The sequence below is a fragment of the Takifugu flavidus genome, chromosome 19 (assembly GCF_003711565.1).
Source record: "Takifugu flavidus isolate HTHZ2018 chromosome 19, ASM371156v2, whole genome shotgun sequence".
NCBI lineage: Eukaryota > Metazoa > Chordata > Actinopteri > Tetraodontiformes > Tetraodontidae > Takifugu > Takifugu flavidus.
The window spans coordinates 6,404,658-6,428,927 of NC_079538.1; the positions used below are offsets into that span (position 1 = coordinate 6,404,658).

Here is a 24,270-nt window from a genome sequence, read left to right on the forward strand (position 1 = left end):
CACAAACATTTCCTTCTTCACATGCGCTGGATGGTAGAAATTAACATGCATTTTTAACTTATGTGTTCAATATAAACTTTGTGATGTCCATCATCACCTTCAAATGTAGCTTTAAGGTCACTTCTGCCTTAATCACTGTTTGTTTTGCCTCCACTGAAGCCACATAAGCCTTTCGATATTGCCATTTCCCCATAATAGGTCTGCTTAATTTACTGTCTGCAACATTTCCATTAATATTATTGACTAAGACAGCAAGCCGATTGTAGCGTGTGGTAAACAGTGCTGAAAATAGATCGTAAATAATGTCAGGGGCTTATGTAAGTGACAGAGGCGGCAGCATTTCTGCAATTTAATAATTCCTAAGAGCCAGTAAACGATCCTCACAAATGCCACGCAGGTATTAAAAACGCGATAGCTTCCGCTATTTCCAGTGCTGCAGCAATTAAACAGTTGGATCCTGCTTAATATCCAATTTCCTGCCACGTCTCTAACACTAATGCCGCTACTCCAGACTGGTTAGAAGCTGTTGAAGTTGCTCAGCCTTCCAAAAGTTTAGAATGCTGCATTTATTGCAATATTGCATTATTAACACGTCTTCTGGGTCATGCCCCCCCCCCTCCATGACCAACAGATTTCCCTCCCGGTCGCGACACTCTTCTACCACACGATGGCGATATTGCATCAGCTTTAGCGGCCAAATCAGACGGGAAACAGGGTGGGGGTGTTCGGGCGGGGGCACCCAGAGGTCACTTCTAACCGTACAGTAAATCACGTTGGACAATAAATTGAATTCCTGTTCCTTTCAGGCACAGTCACACCCTATGGAACAGTTTCACTTTGTCGAGGATGAATCATCCACTTAAAGAGATCTGATGTTGGAAGAAACCACAGGAAACACTGACGTGAAGAGTCCTGTTCCCACTTGACCTGCGGCTAAATAGTTGGAAAACTGACCATATAAACACACAAATATTTGCAGATAAAAATGATGGTTTTATAGGCCTGATGTAAAACCGTGTAAACCAATTATTTAATTCATGGAGTTATGTCGGGGTCCATTTCGGTGTTGACTGGTACAGATTGGTCATTTGGAACTACTGTCGGTGTCAAGAGGTGTCTATTTACAGCGGGGGGGGGGGGGGGGGGGGGGGGGGGGTTGTCCCGTGACTGTCGCCACCCTCGGTGGCACCTCCACTTGCCTGTGGCCTCGTTGGCACCAGATCCCTGCAGTACAGCAACCTGGCGCTGGTCTGCGCACTGCAGCTTTCAGGCCTGCGACCGCCTGTGCCGAGGTGAGCGCACTCCGGAAATCCAAATACCGTCTTTTCAAAATAAATGCCACACGAGCCGCTCTCACCGAAAAACACGCCGTTTTGTGGGGGATAGGACAACCGTCCAGCACCCGACAACGGTACCAACTCGATAACTAACAGAATCGCCACCTGACGAACAATTTCAACAGGAAAAATTGCCTTTGCCAGTTCACAAAGGGCGAACATTCCTTTAATTTGAAAAGCATCGCCCGGATGTGACTCGTCTTCTTTCGGGTTCGCTTTGACACCGGCCATCCAGCAAAGAGCAGCTCTGACTGCCGTGCACAGGCGTCCCAGCTCTCAGTTCCTGTTTCCGTCGCAGCTTTTCGACTCACTTCTGTGGAGCAACACATCTCGGCTGCGACAGCCCCGTCCTCTGCAGATGCCGCCGGGAGTCGGGGAGTCACTAAGGTACGTGCTCCCAACGCCGCTGCGTGACGGTAATGTGCGGTGCTCATCCCGCAGATCACCCCGCTTCATCCCGGCCTGTTGACTGCGTCGCTGCTCAGATCACGGCGACAAAATAGCGGTCACGGTGGGCAGGAATTCCTGGTCCTGTTACCCCTCCGTTTAGCCCGGTGATCCGCTGGTGTGCGGCTGTGCGCTTCACCCCAACGCGCAACCCAAGGAGCGCTCTCCTTTGTTGGCGTCTGAAGAAGAAGCAAGTGGGCATGTAGGGAAACAGTTTCCAGCCCATCCGTTAGCCTGAGCCTGCTTCCAGTACCGCAGCATTACCTGGGCTGGCCTCTGTCAGTGGTTAAACCGGAACCCCCAGACGACCGTGCTCATGGGTGTAGCTCACCAGCTGGCGTTTGATTTCTGGTTTTCTGCTGATAATGGATGTGAAACGCCTTGAACCTGCGCGTATCGTGTGGGAATACCAAGCATGGGGGGGGGGGGGGGGGGGGGGGGGGGGGGGGGGGGGGGACACTTGTTTTCATCAGTCGGGGATCTTCTGGTTGTGGCGCTTTACGCAGGACGAGCAGACAAAAACAGCTGCCGGTGCTTCCGCTCCGGTGCACCGAATCAGGAACCAGGAATAGCTCCGGAACGATGTGCACAGACGGGCGTGCGTGCGTTTGCAGCATGTGGAAGTGTGGTTAATGTGTAATAAGGCCTTGTGATTGTGACCAGCTCAGACACCCTGACCCACCGTGGGCGGAGGGAGATTTGCAACACACACACGCGCGCACACGCACACACGGCTGATGAAAACGTAGACGTCAGTGCCCGCATATGCAGGGTATTCAGCGGCCGGTGCGTCTTGTCTGATGGTGTCAGGCATCATTGCTGGCCAGGCTGGAGCTCCAGTCCCCGGGAGGGCCACGCACTGAAAAATGTATGGCTCCAATGTGCATTCCACTTGAAGGATGGCTGTAATATTCTCTCAGCAGAAGTCCGAGCACATTATGGGACAGTGTGTGGCGAGGCTCTTTCAAACTAATTTCAGATGACAGCTTCTGGTGGGGGGGGTGGAATAAGTGCAGCGTCTCATCGCTTTTGCATGAAATCAATTTGTGATATGGATGATGTAAGTGTCGCTTAAACACACACACACAGGCGGGCACACACACACACTCACTTCACTTGGCTCCCTGTCTGCAGCTGATATTACAAGACATTTTTCATCCCTGCTTATATGATTCTTTTGTTTCTTTAGTGTCTGACAGCCATCGATCGGAGGCTTGTCTTGGTAAGTGATGCTATTGGGCAGAAAAACTCCACATTTTTCCAATCACTTTGCATCCCAGACCCATTGTTTTGGACGTATTGGTTGACTGAGGAGTTATGGATTTGGTTTGGTGGCTTTAACTCTTACAAGTGATCAGCAGATGCAATGTTGCTGTGGCGGCCTAATCCGATGGAATGGTGAGGGGGGGGCGCCTCACCTTGCGCTGACCACAGTTGTACACTTCTAAAAAATAAAATAAAATCCTTTGAATTCTTGAATCAGGGAGCCTAGGCCATGATGGATTAAACATCCCAGTGGAAAATCTTTATTGATTACATAATGTAATTAACTGAGAACACAATAATGTAACAATGGTGAGTGGAAATCCATGTCATTAACCCATTCCGGACTGGATTCAGAATCCTACGGAGAACAGGGGAGAAACAAGATGGCTATGCTGAAATTCTAGGAATTCTTCAGCTAATTCAGAACCTCTGAGGATCTCTGCGCTGCCACAGTGGTAGAGGTAACAATTCATGGCGTCTCCGAAGCGCTTGTTAGGATTCAGGTTGGGCCAGGCAATCCAGAGCGAGGAAGCCTTCAACAGCCAGGAACGGCAGCGCGTCACCCTCGGGGTCACTGCGCCAGCAGGCAGTCTCACCAGGTCTCAGGATCTTCTCCTGGCTCCTAATAGCCGTCAGGGTATGTTTGGCCTGCGTGCTGAGCTCTCTGAAACCCTCCGAGGTCCCAGACCATCACCAAGGAGTCTCAGTTTGGGCAGAAACATGCTGGAGGTCATTTGACAGGGCTCTGGTGGTCCTCCTCCTCCTTCTGAACACTCACATCCCTTTATAGATGCTGTGTCTTTCTTTTTTCTTTCCTTCGTACGTGCCGTAAAACCAGGGTTTTCTCTTCCTCTGAACCTCTCCCTGTTTTTCTTCCTCTTGGCACCCATCAGCCATGTTTACCATCACTCCGTCTTTTGCTCCTGACTAATGATTCCATTAGTCTTGCTGTGCCACAGAGATGCAGCGTGCTGAACATAATGGGCGGTGACTCAATTCATACTTTTATCTGTAATTGTGCACATTGTGCATGTTAGTCACATGGTGAGCATCTCTGGTCTCTGTTTACCACAGCCACCAATCATTTGTGTTTTGGGAATTTCAGTTTCATATAAACAGCTGCTCGGTTTGTTTTAGTTCTGTGTGCAGAACCAGTTTGTCAACATATAACATCTAATTTCAGGTTTCAGAGTGTTTTTCGGTGCTCTTTAGTGTAGACTCTTTGCATAAAGTTGAGCTTCGTTGTTTTCGAATGTGCAAAGATGTCCCAGCTGCATCTTCACCAGATGGAAGACACTAGATGGCTGCACCAATGGAGAAGGCTTTTAGATGAGATGTTCGCCGGTTTGTGGGGATCGTACTACAAACACTAACAATATTGATGTGAAGAGGCTGAGATTGGACAGCGCTTGCAGCAGGCTGCATTAGTAACGCTATAAAAGGGGAGAGGCACATCCAGAAGCATTGTTTTGTTTGTATTGTTAATCTATGCGCAGGGTATTTCTGTTCCCTGGTTCGGGGCTGTATCGCTGTGAATAGACCAGAATCTGTTCAAGAGAAGCTGTTGCCTTTGTTGTTCCTGCTTTGGGGAACAGAAGCACTGAACACAAATATACACGACCGCACCTCTCTATATAAGTCTGCACCCTCTGAATATACAGTATATTTTGTCTCTCTCTGCCTCTAGAGTCTTAAACAATAAAAGGGAAGCAGAAATATTTAGGACATTCATTTGTGTTGAAATATGTGTCGGACTGAATTTTGAGTTAAATACGTTGTCTGAAATTGCTGGATGCAGCTTTTTAAAGGGCACAACTGTCTGGGGAAAAAAAAAATCCACTACCTACTGGAATTTTCTGCTCCAATCCTACTGGAGAGCTGTTATTATCCATATAGTAAGACAGAGCGTCTGTCCAGTGATGGTAAGAGCCAATCAGAGGGTGTGTGTGGGACGGGGTTTCCATGGAGAATAGCAGGCCGGGGCCATGAGGCTGCCGAAGCTCGGCTTGAGCAGCATGCAGCTTGATCCAGCCTGATAGTGTCCTCCAGCAGCGCAGAAAGAAAAGGGCCCCAGCAGGCCTGCCCCTCTGCCCGACTGTCTAAACGTCTCAGCCTGTCTCCCTGTTTGTTTTCCAGTGAAACGTTGTCACAGAATGAAAGAAGGGGGCTAAGTAGCAACACAGAGGGGCACAACAGAAGCCTGGAAACGTGGAATCAGGTGGGGCTTGTGTTTGGACTGGCCCCTCCCACTGCCTTTGGTGGATTTGGAGGCATGTTTGGGTCGGGGCTAGACCGGTTGGGAGTTCTTGACCTGTAACCACCCTTGAACGCTGCGCTGCTTCGACTGTGTTTGGCCCTGCGGGGAAGCCAGGAGGCCGCTTTGGACTCGCATCAGACAGGATACTCGTCTTATTTTGTGCATGTGTGCGCCTGTGCGTGGGCGCGAGCGTCACATTTATGCATGTGTTTATGCATTTTGGCTTATCTTGAGGAGCTATCGCTGCTTCAGCCTGAGGTAGGAAGTGAGTCTTTTGGTATTTGTCCACAGCTCATTGGAGCCATCAAGACGTGGCTGTGTGCTCATCCACATTCAGTTCTCTACTTCATCTTTTTTGTGGGGGTTGAAGCTCCGAAGGGGCCTTGTTGCCCAAGCGCTATACTGCATTTGCATTCGTTTGGGCATAAAATGTGTAGCTGAATTTATTCAACTATGCTTTTTTCTGAGCAAGAGGTCATAAGGTTCTCCAGTGCCAGTTTGTCCAGCATGTGAAATATAGAGTGTTGCAGAATATTTAAAATCATGAAAACCTTGAGTGTACCGGTCCTGGAGGCAACAGTTCACACAGGGGCCACATCAGCACAAAGTACCGCCTGGCAACACAGTGTGGAGTGTGGAGCTTTAAAGTGCTGGTTAGTTATTGTAAACACGAGCAATGTAAAGGTCGTCGGCAACAGGGTGTGGAAGCTCATTTCCAGGAGTCCAGGAGTTGCTTGTCTCCGGGTGTGTGTATTGATTAGTGAAGCCAGGGTGGCTGTGGCCCACATGGGTGTTTAAACTCATCCACCAGCTCCCAAAAGCAGGCGCCTCCTGCAAAGTCCACTGACGAACAGTAAACGTGACCCATCAACCCGCTCTTATCAGCACCTCTGAGTCCACAGCTCAGGCCGGGATCAGAGCCGGGCTGGAAAGAATTCCGGAATGGTGCTGAGAGTTTCCTGGAGCTTTTGTTCCCTGCAGTGTCTGACCTGAAACATGAGCTCAGGCGCACTTTGGCCTCAAAAGGTTTAAGTGTAGAGTGGGAAGGCACACTTCTACAGACATATACCTGGATGGGACGTGGGATTTAGAGCAAAGAGGGGCCAGATGGGCGTGGAAAGGAAATTAAAAAAGCAAGGCCGTAAATTGGGACAGCTGCACGGCTCCAGGCATCAGCAGCAGGACCACTGACCTCGTATCCACTCCACCTCTCCTCTATCTCAACTAAAAAAAAAAGCAAAACAAAAATAGTGTGCCAGAGAGGCCGAAGCTGCCTATTAGGATCACGGTGACAATAGCCAAAATTCCCTCTGTAGCCAGAAAGCAAAGGCCTGAAATGATGCTCTCGCGGTAATAGAAAATAGAAAACCGAGCTCCTCTGACAGAATGGGTGCAGTTCCCACAAAAGGTGTGTGACAGGCCTGCCCCTCCGCCAGGGGTGGCAGATATTATTCTGTTTTCAACAGGCAACTCAGATTCCCAGCTCTGCTCACACATGGGGAGCTGAAAGGCTTCCATTTAGCCACTGGTATCCGAGCCTGCGCTGGCAAGTGCTGGACGGTCTGTACTTGACCTCTACATGGGTCCGGGGACAGCTCAGCCCCGGGCCCTTGTTAAGTGGGATCTGGATCATGATGAAAAGCCCGCTTTCTTGTTTTTATTCTTATTTGCGCCACTGGTCCCACTGCAGGTTTGTTTGAAGTGTTGACACCCAAGGGTTGTTGTTCAGGTCTTCATTTCTTTCTGGGATCTCCTTTGGGAGGTGAAAGTCCACATTCACTTGTCTCTCTTCATCCCCGTATCTGAAAGAATTTGGCATTTCTGTAATAAATGAACAGGCGGTCTGGTGGACAAGCTTTTGATTGGTATCAAAGGGCTCGTTGTCGGTGTGCGTGTGGTGTGTGCGGTCTGTGTTACAGATGGTTGGTGGGGTAGCGTAGGGACTCGGGATCGCAGAGGATTGGCCTGATTGGATTTCCACCGTGGGAGTCATGTCACCTGACCAGCGTGGTGCACCGGGAGACGGCGGGGTGGCAATCAGACGGCAGCTACAAGTGAGGCAGCATCTGCATCCGAACGTCAGTGCATTATTACACACCGCACACACCGGGATGTGCATGTGACACCTGAGTGATGATATAGAGCCTTTATCAGAAATATAAGTGAAAGCTAATGAGAGAGAGAGAGAGCAAGGGGGGTGACAGATTTCAGATGGTTGGCGCTTGTTGAAAATATGAGCTGTCGGCGTTTCGAGACCTGTTTTTGTGACGAATGAGAGCGACCTGCTGGACAAATGACGTCTGGACGACCTGAAGAGTTCACCAGAATTCATTTAGCCCAACTAAGATGAGTTTGTGGCTGTAATGTCAGATTGTTATAGCAATGGTATTCGATATCAAAGTTCCAGTCATCATCAGAGACAGTTTTAATCTGACGACCAGTCGGCAGGCTGTGATGATACGTGTTCCTTGAGTATTTTCTTTTTAAAAAAGCCACGTAGGAGAAGAGTGCTATTAAGATATCTTTAGTTTAATTGAATACTGAAGCACTGTCAAATAAAAATGATATCATTTGAATATGCAGACAGTAATTGGCTACAACAGAAGCTGGTTGTCAGGCCTTTTGTCTGGCGGATTGTTGAGAAGATCATTGCGAAATATAGGAAATCACTGAGAGCTGGCAAAAAACCAGCGGCTGCAACAACACCATCACGATAATATCGCCACCTCCGGCATGCATTGTTGCCCGTATCGATTGTTTCATTTCGTTCCGGTCTTTCTCTCTGCATGGCGCCGTGTTTTCAGGTTGTACGTTTCTCTGCCGTCTTTCTCCAATGTTGGATCGGACCCGGGCGCTTACAAGCGTGCGGAGGGCTAGATTACACCGGTCGATGTCTGAAGCCGTGTCCTCCCCGTGCTCGTCACGACCTCAGGAGCTCTTTCTGGAAGGTTTTGCAGAAAATGACGTGTCGTGGGGCAAATGTGAGCGGACCAGAATTTGATGGTCAGGGGTTAAAGGTCATGGTGGTTGTGATGCTGCTGCCCCGTTGGGTTTGATTTTGTTTTGCCAAGGGATGACGGAATTCATATATCTGCCTGATTGCATATCCACTGAAGGGATCCCACAAATGTAGAAAAATGTCCTGTCAGACCCAGATTTCAGACAGGATGCTGTTTTCAGCGTTTTCGGGATTTAACCGAAATTCAAAATCTGCACTTCAGGCTAAAAAAATGACCATTAAATCAAACAATGTTTCAGTTACAACCTAGATTGGACGACCCATGTTCCCTATCCGATACTTTGCTAATACAGTAAAAAAAAAAGAACACACCCAAGTGGTTCCATAAGGTTTTCTTTATTCATAATAATAATAATAATAATAATAATAATAATAATAATAATAATAATAATAATATTGAAATGAAACGTTGAACAGATCTATGTGTTACCATTTATTTATACTTGTAGCACCACCTGCTGGTGACAGGAGGTTTTCTGCTTTGATGAACACTAAAAAGAGGAAACGTTCATAGGTCAGAACTGGTAAAAAACCAAATCGGCATTATTAGATCGGTCCCCGGAATAGCAGACCATCATTTTGGAAAATGAACAGAAACACGGCCAGTTTGCTGACACTGAATGTGCTTCAGAGACCCTTGATGATGTTTTGGACTTTTACACTTTTGTGGTGTTTACAGCTTGGAGGTCTAGACAATATAACTTCAAATCACTACACAATGGTAGTTGTCCAGGCTCCGTCTTCATGGTTACAAAGACGGCTCATCTCTGTGTTTCAGTGGACTAAATTGGGCTTCTGTGCAATTATGATTTAATTACACGTAGAACATTTTGTTAACATTTAATTATCTTACTCCATTAATATTTAATGCTCTCTTTGGCTGAGAGGCTACAATCGTTCAAAACAAGCTCCATTTGCTGAAATGGCTGCAACAGAAGACGTGACGCAACCATTGCTTTGACATAGCCGTGCGCCCGCAGTGCATTAGAAGAATAGATTTTATGTTAAAATAACATAATAGATGTAATGTGAAATGTTTCCAGGAGCATCTTGTTGGCCTTTTCGCTGGAATTTCTCCCAACGGACCTTTCAGTAATGTCGAATTTCTTGTTACTTTATGATATTTCTGGATATTAAGGGCTTCTTCCTTGCCAGGAACGTCATATCCAATCTTCCATTTATCCATCTGGTGTATTTATGATGCTATTTTGCAGGAATTGCAATGCAGCTACTGCATTCTTCTTATACAGTAATGCCAATATTAATGTCTCTACCATATTCAGACGTTCTTGGCAGGTACCTTAGATGTAGTTTCAGTCCTTCCAACATTTGTGTTCATTCCCATTTTATGAACATTCCGTTATTACTAACTTCTCATTGTAAACACGTTTTAACATTTTGTTCATTTTTAATTGTTAAACATCGAGAGACTACTGCTTGGTGCCAGCTAGTGTTTCACAAGAATATTCCCAATATGGTGGGTTCTGTAACCCTTTGGCTGCTCGTTTGGTTCCCATTATTGTTATTCCTATTGATTTACCCCGGAGGTGACACACTTGAGCGGATAGCATGGTTTATATAGGCTCCTACTTTAGCTGACCTTGTGATTCTTTTACTGCCTGATTAAAGAAGATGCAAAAGGCCTTACAGAACATCCTTAAATCTGGACTGGTTCCCTATTTGTGGTCTGCTGGGAAAACAAGTAGGGGGGAAATGACATGTGTAATAAAGACAAGTGAGTAGCAACAGCTTAGCATGAGCAAGGTTATTTAAATATAGCACAGGAACAGTATTCCAGCTACTGGCTGCTTCTAATTTTTCATGTGGGTGAATAAAGTGGTAAAAGTGTCCAGAGGAGTTTGGAAAAGAGTTATCCGGGACTGGAAATGTCTGGTCCGTGAGATCTGTTGTCATGGAAACACATCAAATTTTCCTCTGTGATGTCACTGTGCACAGTCTGTCGAGTCCTCCTCCAGCATCCATGAGAGTGGCAGCGCTGGCATTCACCTTTGGCGAAGCTCGTAGCACAGCAGCGTGTGACCGTTTGCATTTGACACGCCTGCGTCAACAAATCCCCCCCCCCCCCCCCCCCCCTCCACAGTGACAGCTCCCTCCCCGCTCAGTTTCAACTTACCGCCATTCCATCTGCCGCCGCCCCACTGCTCCTCGTTGCCAGGCTCATCGGTGCTGAGAGACCCATCAGTCAGATATAAGGACCACTAGACCCGATGAGATCACACTGCAGTTCTGGTCCGCAGCGGGGACGTGGGAGCTGTAGACAGACGGGATGAGTGAGGGATCAGTGCCGTCTCTCCTGTCCATTAGTGACCAAAGCTAGCTACTTTTGAAGGCCATCAAGGAGGCACTCGTGGAAGAGCCCGCCAAACATTGATTTCACTTTCATCTCACAACAACTCGCAGAGGCCCTTCAACCTCACCGCTCCCTCATTTCCTGTTCACCTGCATTTGTGCAGGAAGTGAAGAATTACAGTAGTTTAGATGGAACCAGGTCGGTTCTTTAATGCACACGTCCCAGGTTGAGGAAGCGTTTAGAGGGTTAAACCAATCCCAGGTCAAGCCTTTTTCCTTTTCCCTGATGTTAGGAGGCTGATCTGGACCCTTGCTGGCAGCTGTTAAGAGCCTTCTAGATTTTACGATCACAGCAGCATCATGGCTCCCGCTCAGCGTCCGCTCTCTTCATGCAATCAGCACCCCAATTTAGGTGCTTTCAAGTCACCGTGGCAACGTCACCCTGCAGATAATCATTGTCTTGATTTGCATAACAACAGAGAAGAAGCTTTGCTTTAATCCCACTAACACTGGACCAAGCTCCTTTGTGGCGGCTCGACTGCCGGGCTTGTCTTAACTGGGATTAGTAGCACGGGCTGCTGGTGCCCACCAGGCCACACTGGTGCGCTCACCACTCGGCGCAGTCTTTTATCCGCACTCTTAACCTTGAGTGTTTCTTACAGGTAGAAAGAGGATAACTAGTGATTTGACCCATTTACATTTGAATACTGTGTAAAAAGCTTAACTTAGCATGAGTGGCTCATTACAATCATTAACTGAAACACACTGTGATATTAAATACAGCGAGATAGCTCCCGGCACTCTCAAGATGGGATCCAACAAATGTGTTCCACGTCTCCGCTCAGCTTACAGGAATCTTCACTTGTATTTGCTGCACACTTGCAATCCACACGTGCAGAGTAATTGTTCAGATCATGTGCAAACAACAAATTGATATGAATCACATCATTTCAACCAGATTGCCTCAGGCAGGCAAAGTCCCTACTGAGGGAAGTGGGACTTGGCGCCCGCATTAGAGCTCTCGTATCGCAGTTATTATCAAATGTCATATGTGACGTACCCACAGGTGTCGTATCATAGTATCATAACTGTCAGTGTCCTTATAGGGATAATATTACGGCTATCCATCTGGCGATGTCATTCTCTCAGTCACAGTGGCCAAAACAAAGCGAACAGGAAGTCACAGTGGTCGCCGTGTTTCGGCACATCGAGTCTTGTTCTGAACGCCCATGATGGCAATAACACCGCGCAGCAGCTGAGGAGGAAAGGGACCCAGAAGTTCCTGTTCCTTCGTTAATTACAGGAATACAAAGGATAGATGAGGCTCTGCTCTTCAGGGAGATGACTGTCAGGTGGAGGGGGAGCTGCTTCTCACACACAGTTTAACCCCTCCGCATAGATTAGGGCTCATTTTTATTTATTCTCAAGGACTTCTTCAAGATTCTGTGCAGGTAATCATCCAAACAGCTCCAAATGGGTCGCTAAATATAATTTGGCATAGGTTAGTATGCAGGCAGTGGCCATAATGTCTGTGGATAATGGTAGTAACAATTGTGGGAATATATCCTGATTAAAAAGGTGCAGTCGGTATGCAGGAAACGGTGTTTTGTCAGATTTCTGCTAATTATAGCAACGTTGCTGGTAGAGGTTTAATCCTCTGGACTGTTTTTGAATAAACTGTGGAAGTATTTTAAAAGTATCACGAATTTAGAATCCTAAAAAAAATATCCATTTCACGGGGAACGCTATGGTGAGTTATGAATTCAGCTTTCCCAGGAGGATGAGGATAACGTTGGGAATAAATAAAGAGATGGAGAGAAAAAGCTTTTGCCTCCTTTCTCTGCTCCTCTCAGACTGATCGCTGGCCACGTTGAGACATTAAACGTTAAACAGGTTCTGGGAAAAATATGGATTGAGGTGCGCGAGGATGTCAGGAACTTTGGTCTGAGGTGCTTTTTTCTGCAGGGCTCGATGGTGAAAGGTGCTTCGTAACAGGAATACTACATTTAAAATGTTTGAATGTCTGTGTCCCACAGGGCTGTGACACTACAGTATAGCCCCTCTGATAGGAAAATCCCCTGTTTATCCCAGATCCACGCGGGTCTCTTCGGCAGTATAAAAGGTTTGTTGCGGTCTGATAATGTCAACGGAGACCCAGCTCAGAAGGGCAGAGATTTTTTTGTGGGAGGAATAAAACATCCACGCCTCTCTGAAAACACCTAAATAAAGGCGGGTCGTTCCACATCAGAAATCCCACATCAGTGTGATAAGTTCGGTGTGAAAGCACATTTAGCCCCAAAGCTAACAGCAGTTAAGCAGTCAGTTAAAGGTGGGGGGGGGCTGTTTCTTGAAGCTACAAAGCATAAAGATTAAGGAGTGATGGTGGGAGGAAAGGTTTAGGGAGGAGATGCTGACTCCATAAACACACAAGCTTAAGAGGAATAATGAGAAGGAGGGGTCCTTCTAGGCCCAAGCTAATATGTGTGTAATTTACAGATGCCTCAAGAAGAAATGTCAGCAGTGTGTCTGTGTGTGTGTGAGTGAGAGAGAGAGAGAGAGACAAACCAGCCATCTCCACAGGGGATTCTTGTGGGAAAGCCTTCACAACTTCTCAAGCAAACGAGTGGTGAAGCGTAGTAAAGGAATTTGCAGGCCTCTAAGACAAGGACTGAACCACCTCAAGCGGACTTCCCTTTAAATATTAGCATTTCGAGCTATTTATCACTGTCCGTGACGATGCACAAGCGCTTCTTTGTTTCACGTTGGGTTATGTGTGCAGACTGGCTGGTTTCACGCATTGGAACTCTGGTGGCGTTATCCAACGGATTTCAGAGCTGATTCACCGTGTTTACGCCCAGCAGCCAGCAGTATTCCAGCATTCCGGCATTCCAGCTGAACTTGCAGTGTCAGTACTGGGCAAGGCCACGCTGGTATCGCCAGGAGCGCAAAGCCTAACCCTACCCCCCCCCGTGCATATAGATTCCAATGTTAACACTTTTGTCTCTGCGACTACAACTCTTTATATATAAAAAAAAACCCACAAAAAACCCCCAATGACAATCCAAACACTGTGGGCTGCTTCTATTTGCCTCCAGTACAGAGCTGTTTACAAGTGGGCAAGTGGTGGGGGGAGGGCAAATGGCAGCCGGAGCAAGTGGCATCTGTGAGCCAGGACAGCGGTGGTGGATGCCGGACACATGCTTCTCCCTCGAAGGCTACTGGCACCATTTTCTCCCGACTGGGCTCATGCCCACATGCACCCTCTCAGACACACAACCTACACAGAGGGTATGTCCTCATGGTCACTCCCTGCTCTGCCTCTAAGCATTTTAAATAGAATTAGAATATTTGAGTCCATTTTATGGTAAATAGCAGCTCTGGCCGTGTATAATGCCGGGTGGTAATTCTCTAACGTCCACGAGGATCGGGCATGGACGTGGGACATGAAACAGAATTAGACACGTTGACACACATTCACTTCCTTCCATTGTGTGAAAGCGAACCCGTAGAACCCGTAGAACCATGCAATCTTGTGACATCTGTTGGAGTCGGAGTGCCCAGCAGTGAGCAGAATGGAGCTGTGGGGTTGAGCTGCCGTGCAGCCGTCTGTCTGGCCAGTCCTGGGGAGAGCTCAACTGTCAAACATGATGTCTCCTAAATTATCACATATGTTGATTCGGCGGGGGGGGCGGGGGGGGTCCTATCTTTGAGTATATAGAGGAGTCTTATCGTCATCTCTCTCCTTTATAGTCATATTCTATCCTTCTACCTCCTGGGCTCTTGTTGCATTCTGATAAAGCAGACTCCCCTGATGTCTCCTATCTCCTTATCTGTCTCCTATCTGATGTCTCCTATCTCCTCATCTCCTGCGGTATGGACGGCCTCTTGTTTGTTTTATGCTTCCTGCTTGTTTTTTCTTTTTTCTTTTTCGTCTTTTCCCCCTGTGATGCGCTCTGTTCCCTTTCTCCGGTGTACACCATGAAACACGGCCGTTCCCAGCCGTTGTCTCTTGACACTGAGCTGTTTTTATTCATCACGTGCTCGTGACAACTGCAACTGTTTGTCCACATTCTTCTATTCATCCATGAATGAATGTCAGTAACAGTTTCTGTGTTTTTGCGTGTCTTGACACCCCACTGCCTCTTTGTGTGTTCATCTCTCTTGTTTGGATACTGGCCAACGTGCAAAAGCAATTTAACAAACGCGACGTTTGATTTTGAAACTAGTTTTAATTTGAAAATCGGCTGGATGCTGTTTCTTTCTTTAACTTCCCGCGATCGCTCCCAGCCCGAACAGAGGAGACGTTGAAACGATCGCAGTAGCGCGCCGAGGTGCGCTCCGTGGTGCTGCTGGTGTGAACGACACAATCTGTTAACATCAGCCCCGAAAGGAAACTGGCTCCGCCTCCTCGTCTGCCGTGTCCCTGGCCTCGCTGCTGTCCAACTTTGGGCCTCCAAATGAATATAATTTAGAGAAGCTAGGAGAGTGCTACACAACCCAGGGCACTCGCCCTGTGTATTTGCAGTCATTCCAGTCTTTTGCTGCATGATTTGTACGTTTTGTCATTGTCCTGCAGTGTAGGCGTAACCTTGGCCAGGAATTGACCTCAGATCTGCTGTAAAAACGCCGACGTTTACATTTGCTCCTGGCTCAGACGCACAGACACTCCAGACTGCGGAGACGGTCCAATCGTGACCCACTAAAACCAGGGCGGTAAATCACAGACGTACTGAAAAAATAAATCCTCTTTATCGGGTTTGACGGGTTTGACTCGGACTCCAAATGCAATTTCAGGGAATATTCTTCATGTCTTCCCCTTTAACTCCCTCGCTCTACTTCTCCCACTGTCAGCTGCACACATACACCCACCTACTGGCCTGAGATCAGTGCCAGTCTGCACTCGCGGTTCGATCCTCCGCTAAGGCTCCCACTGGCCAACCAGCTGTCTGTGATGTCAGCACTACATCTTTTACACACACACACACACACACACACTTTTCAGGGTTCAGGGTTTCGTGGCACAGTTTTGCCCCGGGCCTGAGTGGGTGGTTAAAAAAATAATAATTCTTTGGATTGCAAACTGTATTGAGTTGTTATTTTGTTGATTAAAATAAACACATCCACAGTGAAATACTAACTTAGTAGCCTCCAAATAGGCAGAATATCAAGCATTTCCATCCTTGAAGAGTTTGACAAAGGAGATGAACCTCTGGTGTCTGATCGATCCGAAGGGGAAAAGAAAATCTTATCAAACGGCTCATTAAATCATTCAGGGAAGTTGCTGAGGCTCGGCGGTGCCCTCTTTCACATTCATGCAGCAGCGCACGTTTGTTTGGGGAGTTCTGCTGGAGGATGAGGTGAAATCCTTTTTTTTTTTGCTCAGCAGAGCAGCTTGCCTGGAGTAAATTGGTTGGGTGCTTGGACGGGCTTGTTGATCCTGATCCAGAACATTCCTGGTGACATTATCTTGTTGCTTATTTTTCTTTGTTTCCATTATTTTACCTCTCGCTGCTTTTGTAATTCTGCTCATCGTACCCTTCAGTCAGTCTCACCATCCAAAGCTGTTGTCTCCTGCTGTTCCGTCCTCCTTTGACCACTAATATATCTGGACGCCCTTGTTGTTTTTGTGTGTTAAAAATCTCTCGTCGTCAGTCTGCAGCCCTCCATTCCAGGATTTTTCCCTCTTCTGCCATTTAATGTCTGGATCATTTTTATCCCGGCCTGCCTTCATTTTTCTGTGGGGCTTGAATCATCCCTATTTCTGCTCGCCTCGTCGTGTCCCCCCCTCCCTCCCTCCCCGTACGTCTGTCCAGGCCTCATCACACGGTGACGGCACTAGCCGGGCTGACATCTCACTGCAGCGCTAACGGCTTCTGATGTCCATAACATCAGCACTGACCTGTCCCTCATTTCTGAGCGCACTGACATCTGAGTGGGACATATTTCTGTCCCGGGGGCTATTGCCAAGATTTTCCCAGGACTTTTCAGACTAAAAAGCAAGGGAAGTGTTATATCTTTGTCTTTTTTTCCTTCAGCGTGCAGATGATTTAGTTCGATTTTTTGGCGATTTGCATCCATCCATCTCTTGTTCGGTGTCGTCCAGCTGTTGCTATGGGAGGAGACCCCACTGGAACTGTCCTCAAAGCTTCCCTTCACCTGGTTTCAAACATCATGCCTCACAATGAGGCGCTCCCGTTCCTCCATTGCTCTCACAGACACGCGCACTAAAATACAACAGAACCTCACGCACACAGATGAAAGCCCAAGGACGCCTTCTTGGTGGGGAAATTGAGTCACTGTCCGTCTGCTTGCCTGGACTGACAGACAAGCCAAAGCAAAAGCCAAACGTCCCTATATTAGCGCGTGTGTGAGCTTGAGCAGTGGCTGCGATTGTGTAAATAGCACGTAAATCATGTCATAGGAAGCCCACTCATCAAACCAAACAGCAAGGTTGCCCCCCAAATGTGAAATAATCAAACATATCGGCCTGTAACTGCTGCAGAAAAATTCAAAACCATGTCCAAAACTGTCATGTTGTACTTTAAAGTGTTGTTTACCTTAGCTAAACGCTACCCAACATTTTATATTGGATGTGTGCTTGTTCAGAATTGAAAGGTCCCATACTTGACAGACGGGAGAGGGAGATCAGGCTTGAATGCTCTCACTGATCTGCCAGTAGATATGAAGAACCTTTTTTGGATGAGGGCGTGGTGAGAACTCTGCAGGGAGAGGAAGAGCGGTGTGACAGGCAGTGTTCATTAACTCTCCAGCCTCAGCCGTAGAGCCCAATCAAGAACCGTCAAACTAAAACTCTCCCCCTCAGACCCGCACACACGCAGCTATCCAACCAATGAGACAGACAGGCTACGCGTGGGCACTGATGGCTTCACTGCTTCAATTGATGGGTGCTTAGAGGGAGTTAAAAAGGAGAGCCGGGGATACGAGGGCCAGCCAGGCGCAGCGTGAGAGAGATGGAGCGCAGGTCTGCTCTGCCAATGACTCTTTGATAGCCTAAGCCTAGCACCACTCCTGCTTAACATGCAAAGCCATCACATTAGCCGACATGCTACCCAGCTGTTTTCATTAAATACCTCGATCCCAAAAATCTCTTTAGCCGTCACCAAAACGCACTAAACCCAAATAAAGCTTCCTTGCCTGCAGGTGCTGAATTGCAGTAAAAATATGTTGTTTTTTGCAGATATTATGCATGCAGCCATCGTCTACAGGCTGAGTCAGGGAAAGGGCAACATTTATGGTTAATGGATCTAAATTACCAGTGTAAAAGGGTACCAATTGGGCATAAATATGGGCCTGTACGCGGAAATTGCGTCGCTAAATTGTGCTGAATGTGATGGAGTTCGCCGTTGGGGGGGTGCAAACATTTGGAAAGTCACAAAGCTGTGATGGTGTCGTCTATTTGCACTGTCATGTTTGCTCCCCAAACACCCATCTGAATCGTAATCAGCAGTGTGTGCATTAATGTGAAGACTCCAGCGCTGGACAAACAGGCAGGGTCCCGTCAAACCTTCCCCTCAGATAACAGAGGCCAGATGCTGAACGCAGACGTGTCCTCCTGACATGTCCTTGGCCCGCCTAGCAAGGAGTTGTCTGAAAAAACGGAGGAACGAGCGAAAACACGCCACCTTGAAAGCAAATAGCCTCATTTGCTTGCTGGAAAGCAGCGTTGCGCCTTTTCAGGCAGTTTTGCTTGAATAGATTCACTTGAATTTTGTTTTTAAATACTTCAAACGCACCCAATGCTTGCTGAAGCATAGTCTCAGCCTCCGTTTGGAAGAATCGAGCACGGTGGGCGATTCTGGCGGAGGATCTCCTCAGATGACAGATTATGAGTGATTTGAAAGTAAGTTTTTTTATGTGCCGTCTCACGCCATTCAAGAGGTTTAATGTAACTTATCTTTCACTGAGAGAAATATGAAGTACAAGCAAAACATCAAACTGTTCTTTGAAGGCTCTTTTAGGCAAATGGAAGGTTCCTCAGAGAGCAATTTGCCGTTTCAAAAGCTCCCCAAGCCATCAAAGGACTGCCTGTGCTCCGTTTTCATGAGGAAATGATTTCAAATGGGAAATGCGTGACAAGCTCCATCAAGACCATTTTGTTTTTTAGAAAACTGTCCATACTGGATGTGCAGCTTTTCCAAATGGTGAATTTGTGTTGCTTCCCAGAGGGACACAGGAACCTTTTCTTCCTGGTATAAAAACTCCCCTCAGTCGGCGTCTAGAGTTTGTACATTTGGTGTTTGTGCTGCGGCTGGAGTTGCTCCGACACGTAGAGTCACTGTGGATGAAGTTCGGAGTGGAACAAGACGGACGTGTGAGCGACGGCAATATGAGGGCATTTACTGGAACAGGCGTCTGTGGACGTGACGGAGAGAGTTTTCAACCAAAGTGTCTCTTCTGGTGATCCAGTCCAGGCTGGGTTGATTCCAGTAGCTCCTGGATATTTTGTCCACATATGGAATGACTGACGCAGACGCGTGACTCCAGCATGCCCTTTCAGCGTTTGGGGATTTCCTCTGACGGCGGCGCAGCGTCAAGAAGGGTAACGAACTTTAGGAGGCCGAGCGTGGTAACAAGCTCGTTACTCCGCCCTGCTATAGGACTAATTAGCATTTTGCATCCCAACCCATTCAAATCTCGCTCACACGTCAAATCAAGGCGAAATTTAGATAAATAGTTGCGTAAGTACAGGAAGCACAGGAAGTCGGATTTTCCCTCCCTCCCTCCCACACACACACACACACACGTTCCGTGTTGGATTGGTGGTATTGAGTTACCATATTAGTGCATCATTTGTAAATATCAGGAGTCCTTCTGGTATGTAATTATGGAACCAGGAACTGACAATGAAAAAAACCCTTTCGAATCTCATCAGTGTGGTTTCCAGCCTCAAGGTCTTTATCTAGTTTCTGGAGGTGGCAATCCAAGACAGCCTGCATCAGATCGTAGGGTATAGAACCATTTTGTGGGAAGTAGCTGGTGGTCAGTTTACTCCTCGTAAAATGATTATGGAAATATTGCTGCGGTGAAGTAAAAGGCTGTGACGATAATTACGACCATAATGTTGAATCAGTGAATGCAGAGAGGGAAGTAACACCGAAGCAAGGACATCCTCACCTAATGGTGGAGTTGAAGCACTTCTCTCCCTCATGCATGTTAATGAGCGCTCAGGTTATAGTTAACGAGTCACTAGCGGAGTTTTAATGGCGGATAGTGTGGCTGTCGCCGAGGGTGGGGTTTTCTTATTACTATAGGATGTCCTGAGTAATTATGCCCGGGTGGAGACATAAACACGCCAGCTGTTTCGCTCGTGATGGTCATGTGATTGTAGCCTTGTGCTAGTTAGCCATCCTGATTCATCACGTCTCACAACTTCGCTCTATATTCCATCGTATTGCTGCATCCATTACGAATTTAGATGTTGACTGTGAATAGTGAGTTGTAGCCATGTTGTGCACAGCGCAGGTCTTCTCAGTTGTCTCTTTAATTAAACACGTTACTGTGCTTCATTTGGTACCTTACAATTACATAAATCCGTGCTTAACCTCTAAGAATACAAGGGTTGGAAAGAGATAATACACCCCCTGTTTTCGGCAAGGTGAGTGTCTAGTTGCTAGGCAACGGCTGGTGCGAATGGCAAAAGAGGCGGGTGTTTTGGTGCATTTGTGGTGAAACAGCCAAGTGGATCAAAATAGAACGTATTGTTAAAACAGAGATTTCCAGATTTTTGAAGTGGCACTTGTGCTTTGGTGCATCGACCCACATGGAGGACAATTTGTGGGCCATTTGAACAGCGGGGCCTGGCATTCTTGTTGCCGATTGAATGAGCAATTTTACGAAATTTACAAAATTTTACAACTCACAGTTTATTTTCCACTCATAAATGTTTGTGCGAAACACAGGAGGGTGTCTGATCTTTTCTTACCCCCTCAGTGCTCAGAATAATTTGTCACAGTGACAAACATGCTGACGTTGCATTTTTCCAAACGCGCTCCCTCTTTCCAGCCCCTTCTTTTTCTTTTTTTTTTGTCAGATTGCAAATGTGGATATTAATGATCGCATTTGCAGACCGAAGTCGGCCCAGTGTGTGTCTTCTATTTTGGCCTGGATCACGTGGCTCCGCCTGCAGCTCCATCTTGAGTGGCACAAGGATGGCGCTAATTTGAGATAATGGGCGACTCGGCAGCCATCATCATGCCTTGTGCGCTCGGGTGCAGCTGAATCACTAAGTGCCTTTCCATGTGCGTCTGAAATGGAAGACACTTCCAATCATTCATCCAGCCAGACTTTTCACACCGGTTGACCTTTTAAGTCACAACAACAATCCGTAAAGACGTTCGCTAGCGAGGTAGCAGCCGCAGCGGCATCAACGACAGAAATGGGCTTGCGTGTCAGTTGTTGATGTACCGTGTGCATCTTCTGCCTCCTGAAAGCCACCGCGAGCATCGCAGTCATGGGGGCGGGGTTCCAAAAGCACCTTGCTGTGGTTCGCTAGGATGCTACCTGTTGCTGCTACACACAGCAGACTGGAAACGACTGGTCCAGGTCGGCAAATTACAAGTAGTCGACGCGCTGTCCAGACAACCGAGCTGTCTGTGTGTCACACACGCACACGCACACACACACACGCACACACACACACACACACACACACACACACAGACGTTGGTACCACATAAGAGTTGCTGAACCTGTGCAGCTTTGCTTCAGACCACACAGAGGAAGAGGGAGAGGTTAATCAAAGGCCAAACTAATCGAATCAACTGTCATCAGATTTCATTAAAGCGCTCACTTAACCTTACCCGTGGGGGGGGGGGGGGTGGGGGGGTGTCAAGGGAAGCACTTGTGACCAAGCAGCCCAGGTGTAAAGTAACTGAAATGATAATGTAATGCAAAGTGGCTGCTGGCTTTTGTTGAGCGACTTCTTATCTACAGATGGCTGGAGATGAAAATGATCAAACTTGCAGATGCTAATCAGACAGTTTCAGGCAGGGACGTCCTCTAGATGCTCTGAATATCTTTACATTTTATATGAACTTTTCTATACGTCTCAACACCATTGTGTTGATGTTTCGCCCAGGGCGTCACTATTAATCCCCACTACAATGGTCCAAACACAAAAGCAAAGGAAACACACTGATCATAACTTAGGCCACATCAAGCATGAAGACGGATAACAAACCACCGGCAGCCCATAGCTCTGCCACCATCCATCGCCCTGGCAACGACGAGCACTCCGCCTCCCTGCTGCTTTGCAGTGGGAACTGACTGATGAAGGAACGCTGATAACAGGCTGCAACATGCACGGGAGTCCGTCTCAGCGGATTCACAAGGCCCTTTACAACTGTAGCGAGTAGCATAATTCCAGCAACCCCACAACTCTCTGGCTCATTACACGGGGGTCAGACAACCTGCTCCTGGGGGGGCGTTGCTGTGTGCAACCTGCCAAAGATCAGCTGCGTGATTTGAGTACATATATGTGGGTACGTCTGCAAGATGGAGGGGAGCCGCTGTCTTCTGCCTCAGCTCTTATTTTGAATGAACGGCCGCTGCAATAACAGGGTGACATAATATATGCAATTATCTTCGTTGCTGTTTTGTTTTTTCTTAATATTTTAATATTTGGCAATTTTCCACACTGATGGCTTGTGAGGTTACGCTGAGAGTTCTGCATTTCTAATCAACACGCATTGGTACTTCCTATTATCTCAATTTCATTCTAGGATGATGATACTGTGGGTGGAAGAGGTATAAAAATAGTTTTAAGTTGCTAGGTTGCCGTCGTGCCTTTTACATTGTTGCACATTTAAGATAATCCCCTTTTGGCACCTGTAGCCAAATCCCAACATCACATGTTTATGCTAACAAACAGGCAGAAATCTAATGCATTTCAAGTAGAGAGAAATGAGTCTGCCTATTTATGCAGCTTTTGTTATTTTAAGCAGCAGCACTCGGCCGCATTCTCTTCAGATTAAAATATTCCAGGGAGCAGTAAAAATAACCTATGGAGCCGCAGTGATTATGATAGATTTTACTTTTGATGCCAAATGCATAAGCAGACACATTAAAACTTGTAAAGTGTTATGCAACCCAACGCAATATGGCTGCATAAATCCTCCTGTGCCATTAGAGAGAGTGTGTGTGTGTGTGTGTGTGTGTGTGTGTGCGCGCGTGCTGTGTTACTTTCTTTACTTTTGACAGTGATGGCAAAACGTCTTAATTGCATTTTAATATGGTGACACATAAGGAAAAACCAAGTATTCATCAATCTCAATCCGTCTTTATTTATATGGCGTCTTATACAATCAAAATTATTTCAAGGCGCTTTCCAGAATCTCAGGGCCTGACCCCCAACAATCAACAGTTATTAGTTATCATTATTTCTACATTATATGTCAGCCTTTCTTCTAATTAGTCTGTAGACGGATGAATGATGCAAAACTCTTGTGTTTCTTTGGTTAATATTTAGTGATATGTGACATAAGATGCAGTAATATTACAATCAGTGAGAGCTAAAAATGGAATTATTCTCTGCTTTGAAGCCTCCAAAGAGGTGATGAAATGTAACATCTGGATGCAGATTGTTGCTACCATGCACTTGAATACATTTGTGTTCAGCATGACCCCACTAATTTGAGGATTTGAGAGCATTTAACCAGGCATTAATCAACACATCGCTCCATCTCTTGCTGATTTCGACTGCCAACTCTGGGAAATGCTTCGTCTTCCAAGCTTTTTTGGGCTTTGCAAAAAGTGCAAAGATGTCTTTGTGATGTTCGGCTCCCAAAAATGTCGGCGAGCGCGAATGCCAGAGCTTTGAGTCTCGATCCGCCATGCACGGCGCATGGGCTCCATGAGCGTGCTCCGTGCCGTCCTTGTTACCATGCGCTGATGGGCCCAGTGGAAATGTGATCCCATCCTAACAGACCCGCACTAACAAGCCCCCCTAAAAAAAACCATGACACATGGCATAAAGATAATTCAAAGCAGTGACATGTGACAGATTGTTCATGTAATGCTGTTGTTTTCCCATCATTTCCCAACTAGTTGAAAGGTCCTGTAGCCTAGCATGCGCATATTTTCCCCCAGGAGACAGCAGATAAAGATAAAGGGTCCATCCAGAGCCAGTTACTGCTGCAGCTAACAGAGCTACCTGTTCAGGTTCAGCTCAGTTTCTTTGTTCATTAGGGATGTGTGTGTGTGTGTGTGTGTGTGTTGTGTGTGTGTGTGTGTGTGTGTGTGTGTGTGTGTGTGTGTGTGTGTGTGTGTGTGTGTGTGTGTGTGGAGGGGGGGGTCTTCTGCAGATGTTCTTTACTCCCTGCTCGTTAGCTGGTGTAGGGAGTCAGGCTAACAGGCTAAGAAGGTGGGAGCCTCTCCCTTTTTGCTTCCCCTCAGTTCACCGGGGGGAAGCAGGCGCCCAAGCAGACATCTCCGGTCCGATAGACTGACAAGAAAAGAAGGGATGATTATAGCAAAGGAAGTTCTACTTCTGCGCCGATCAAACTGGACTGTTACCGATGAAAGTTCAAGCACTCCGGGCGTTTAGTGTTGGATCAATTGTAGCCACGCGGCGTTGAGATCAATCCACACGTTTTACCAAGTGCACCCCCGTGGGA

General features: G+C 47.0%; 1 protein-coding gene across 4 annotated transcripts in view; it reads left to right on the forward strand.

Moving 5' to 3' along the window:
- Positions 1 to 1,509: 1,509 nt before the first annotated feature.
- fut8b (fucosyltransferase 8b (alpha (1,6) fucosyltransferase)) overlaps positions 1,510 to 24,270 on the forward strand; it is a 56,739-nt gene continuing 33,978 nt past the window's right edge. Inside the window, exons 1-2 of one of the 4 annotated variants that reach the window (XM_057016405.1) lie at positions 1,555 to 1,724; positions 2,974 to 3,006. Coding sequence is in view for 1 of the 4 variants with exons in the window: in XM_057016408.1 (XP_056872388.1) it covers positions 1,696 to 1,724 (29 nt within the window). In the remaining 3 variants the exon portion in view is untranslated. Of the gene's footprint in view, positions 1,725 to 2,973; positions 3,007 to 14,386; positions 14,508 to 24,270 lie in introns of all 4 variants that reach the window. The other 3 variants (XM_057016406.1, XM_057016404.1, XM_057016408.1) reach the window with 3 other exon arrangements.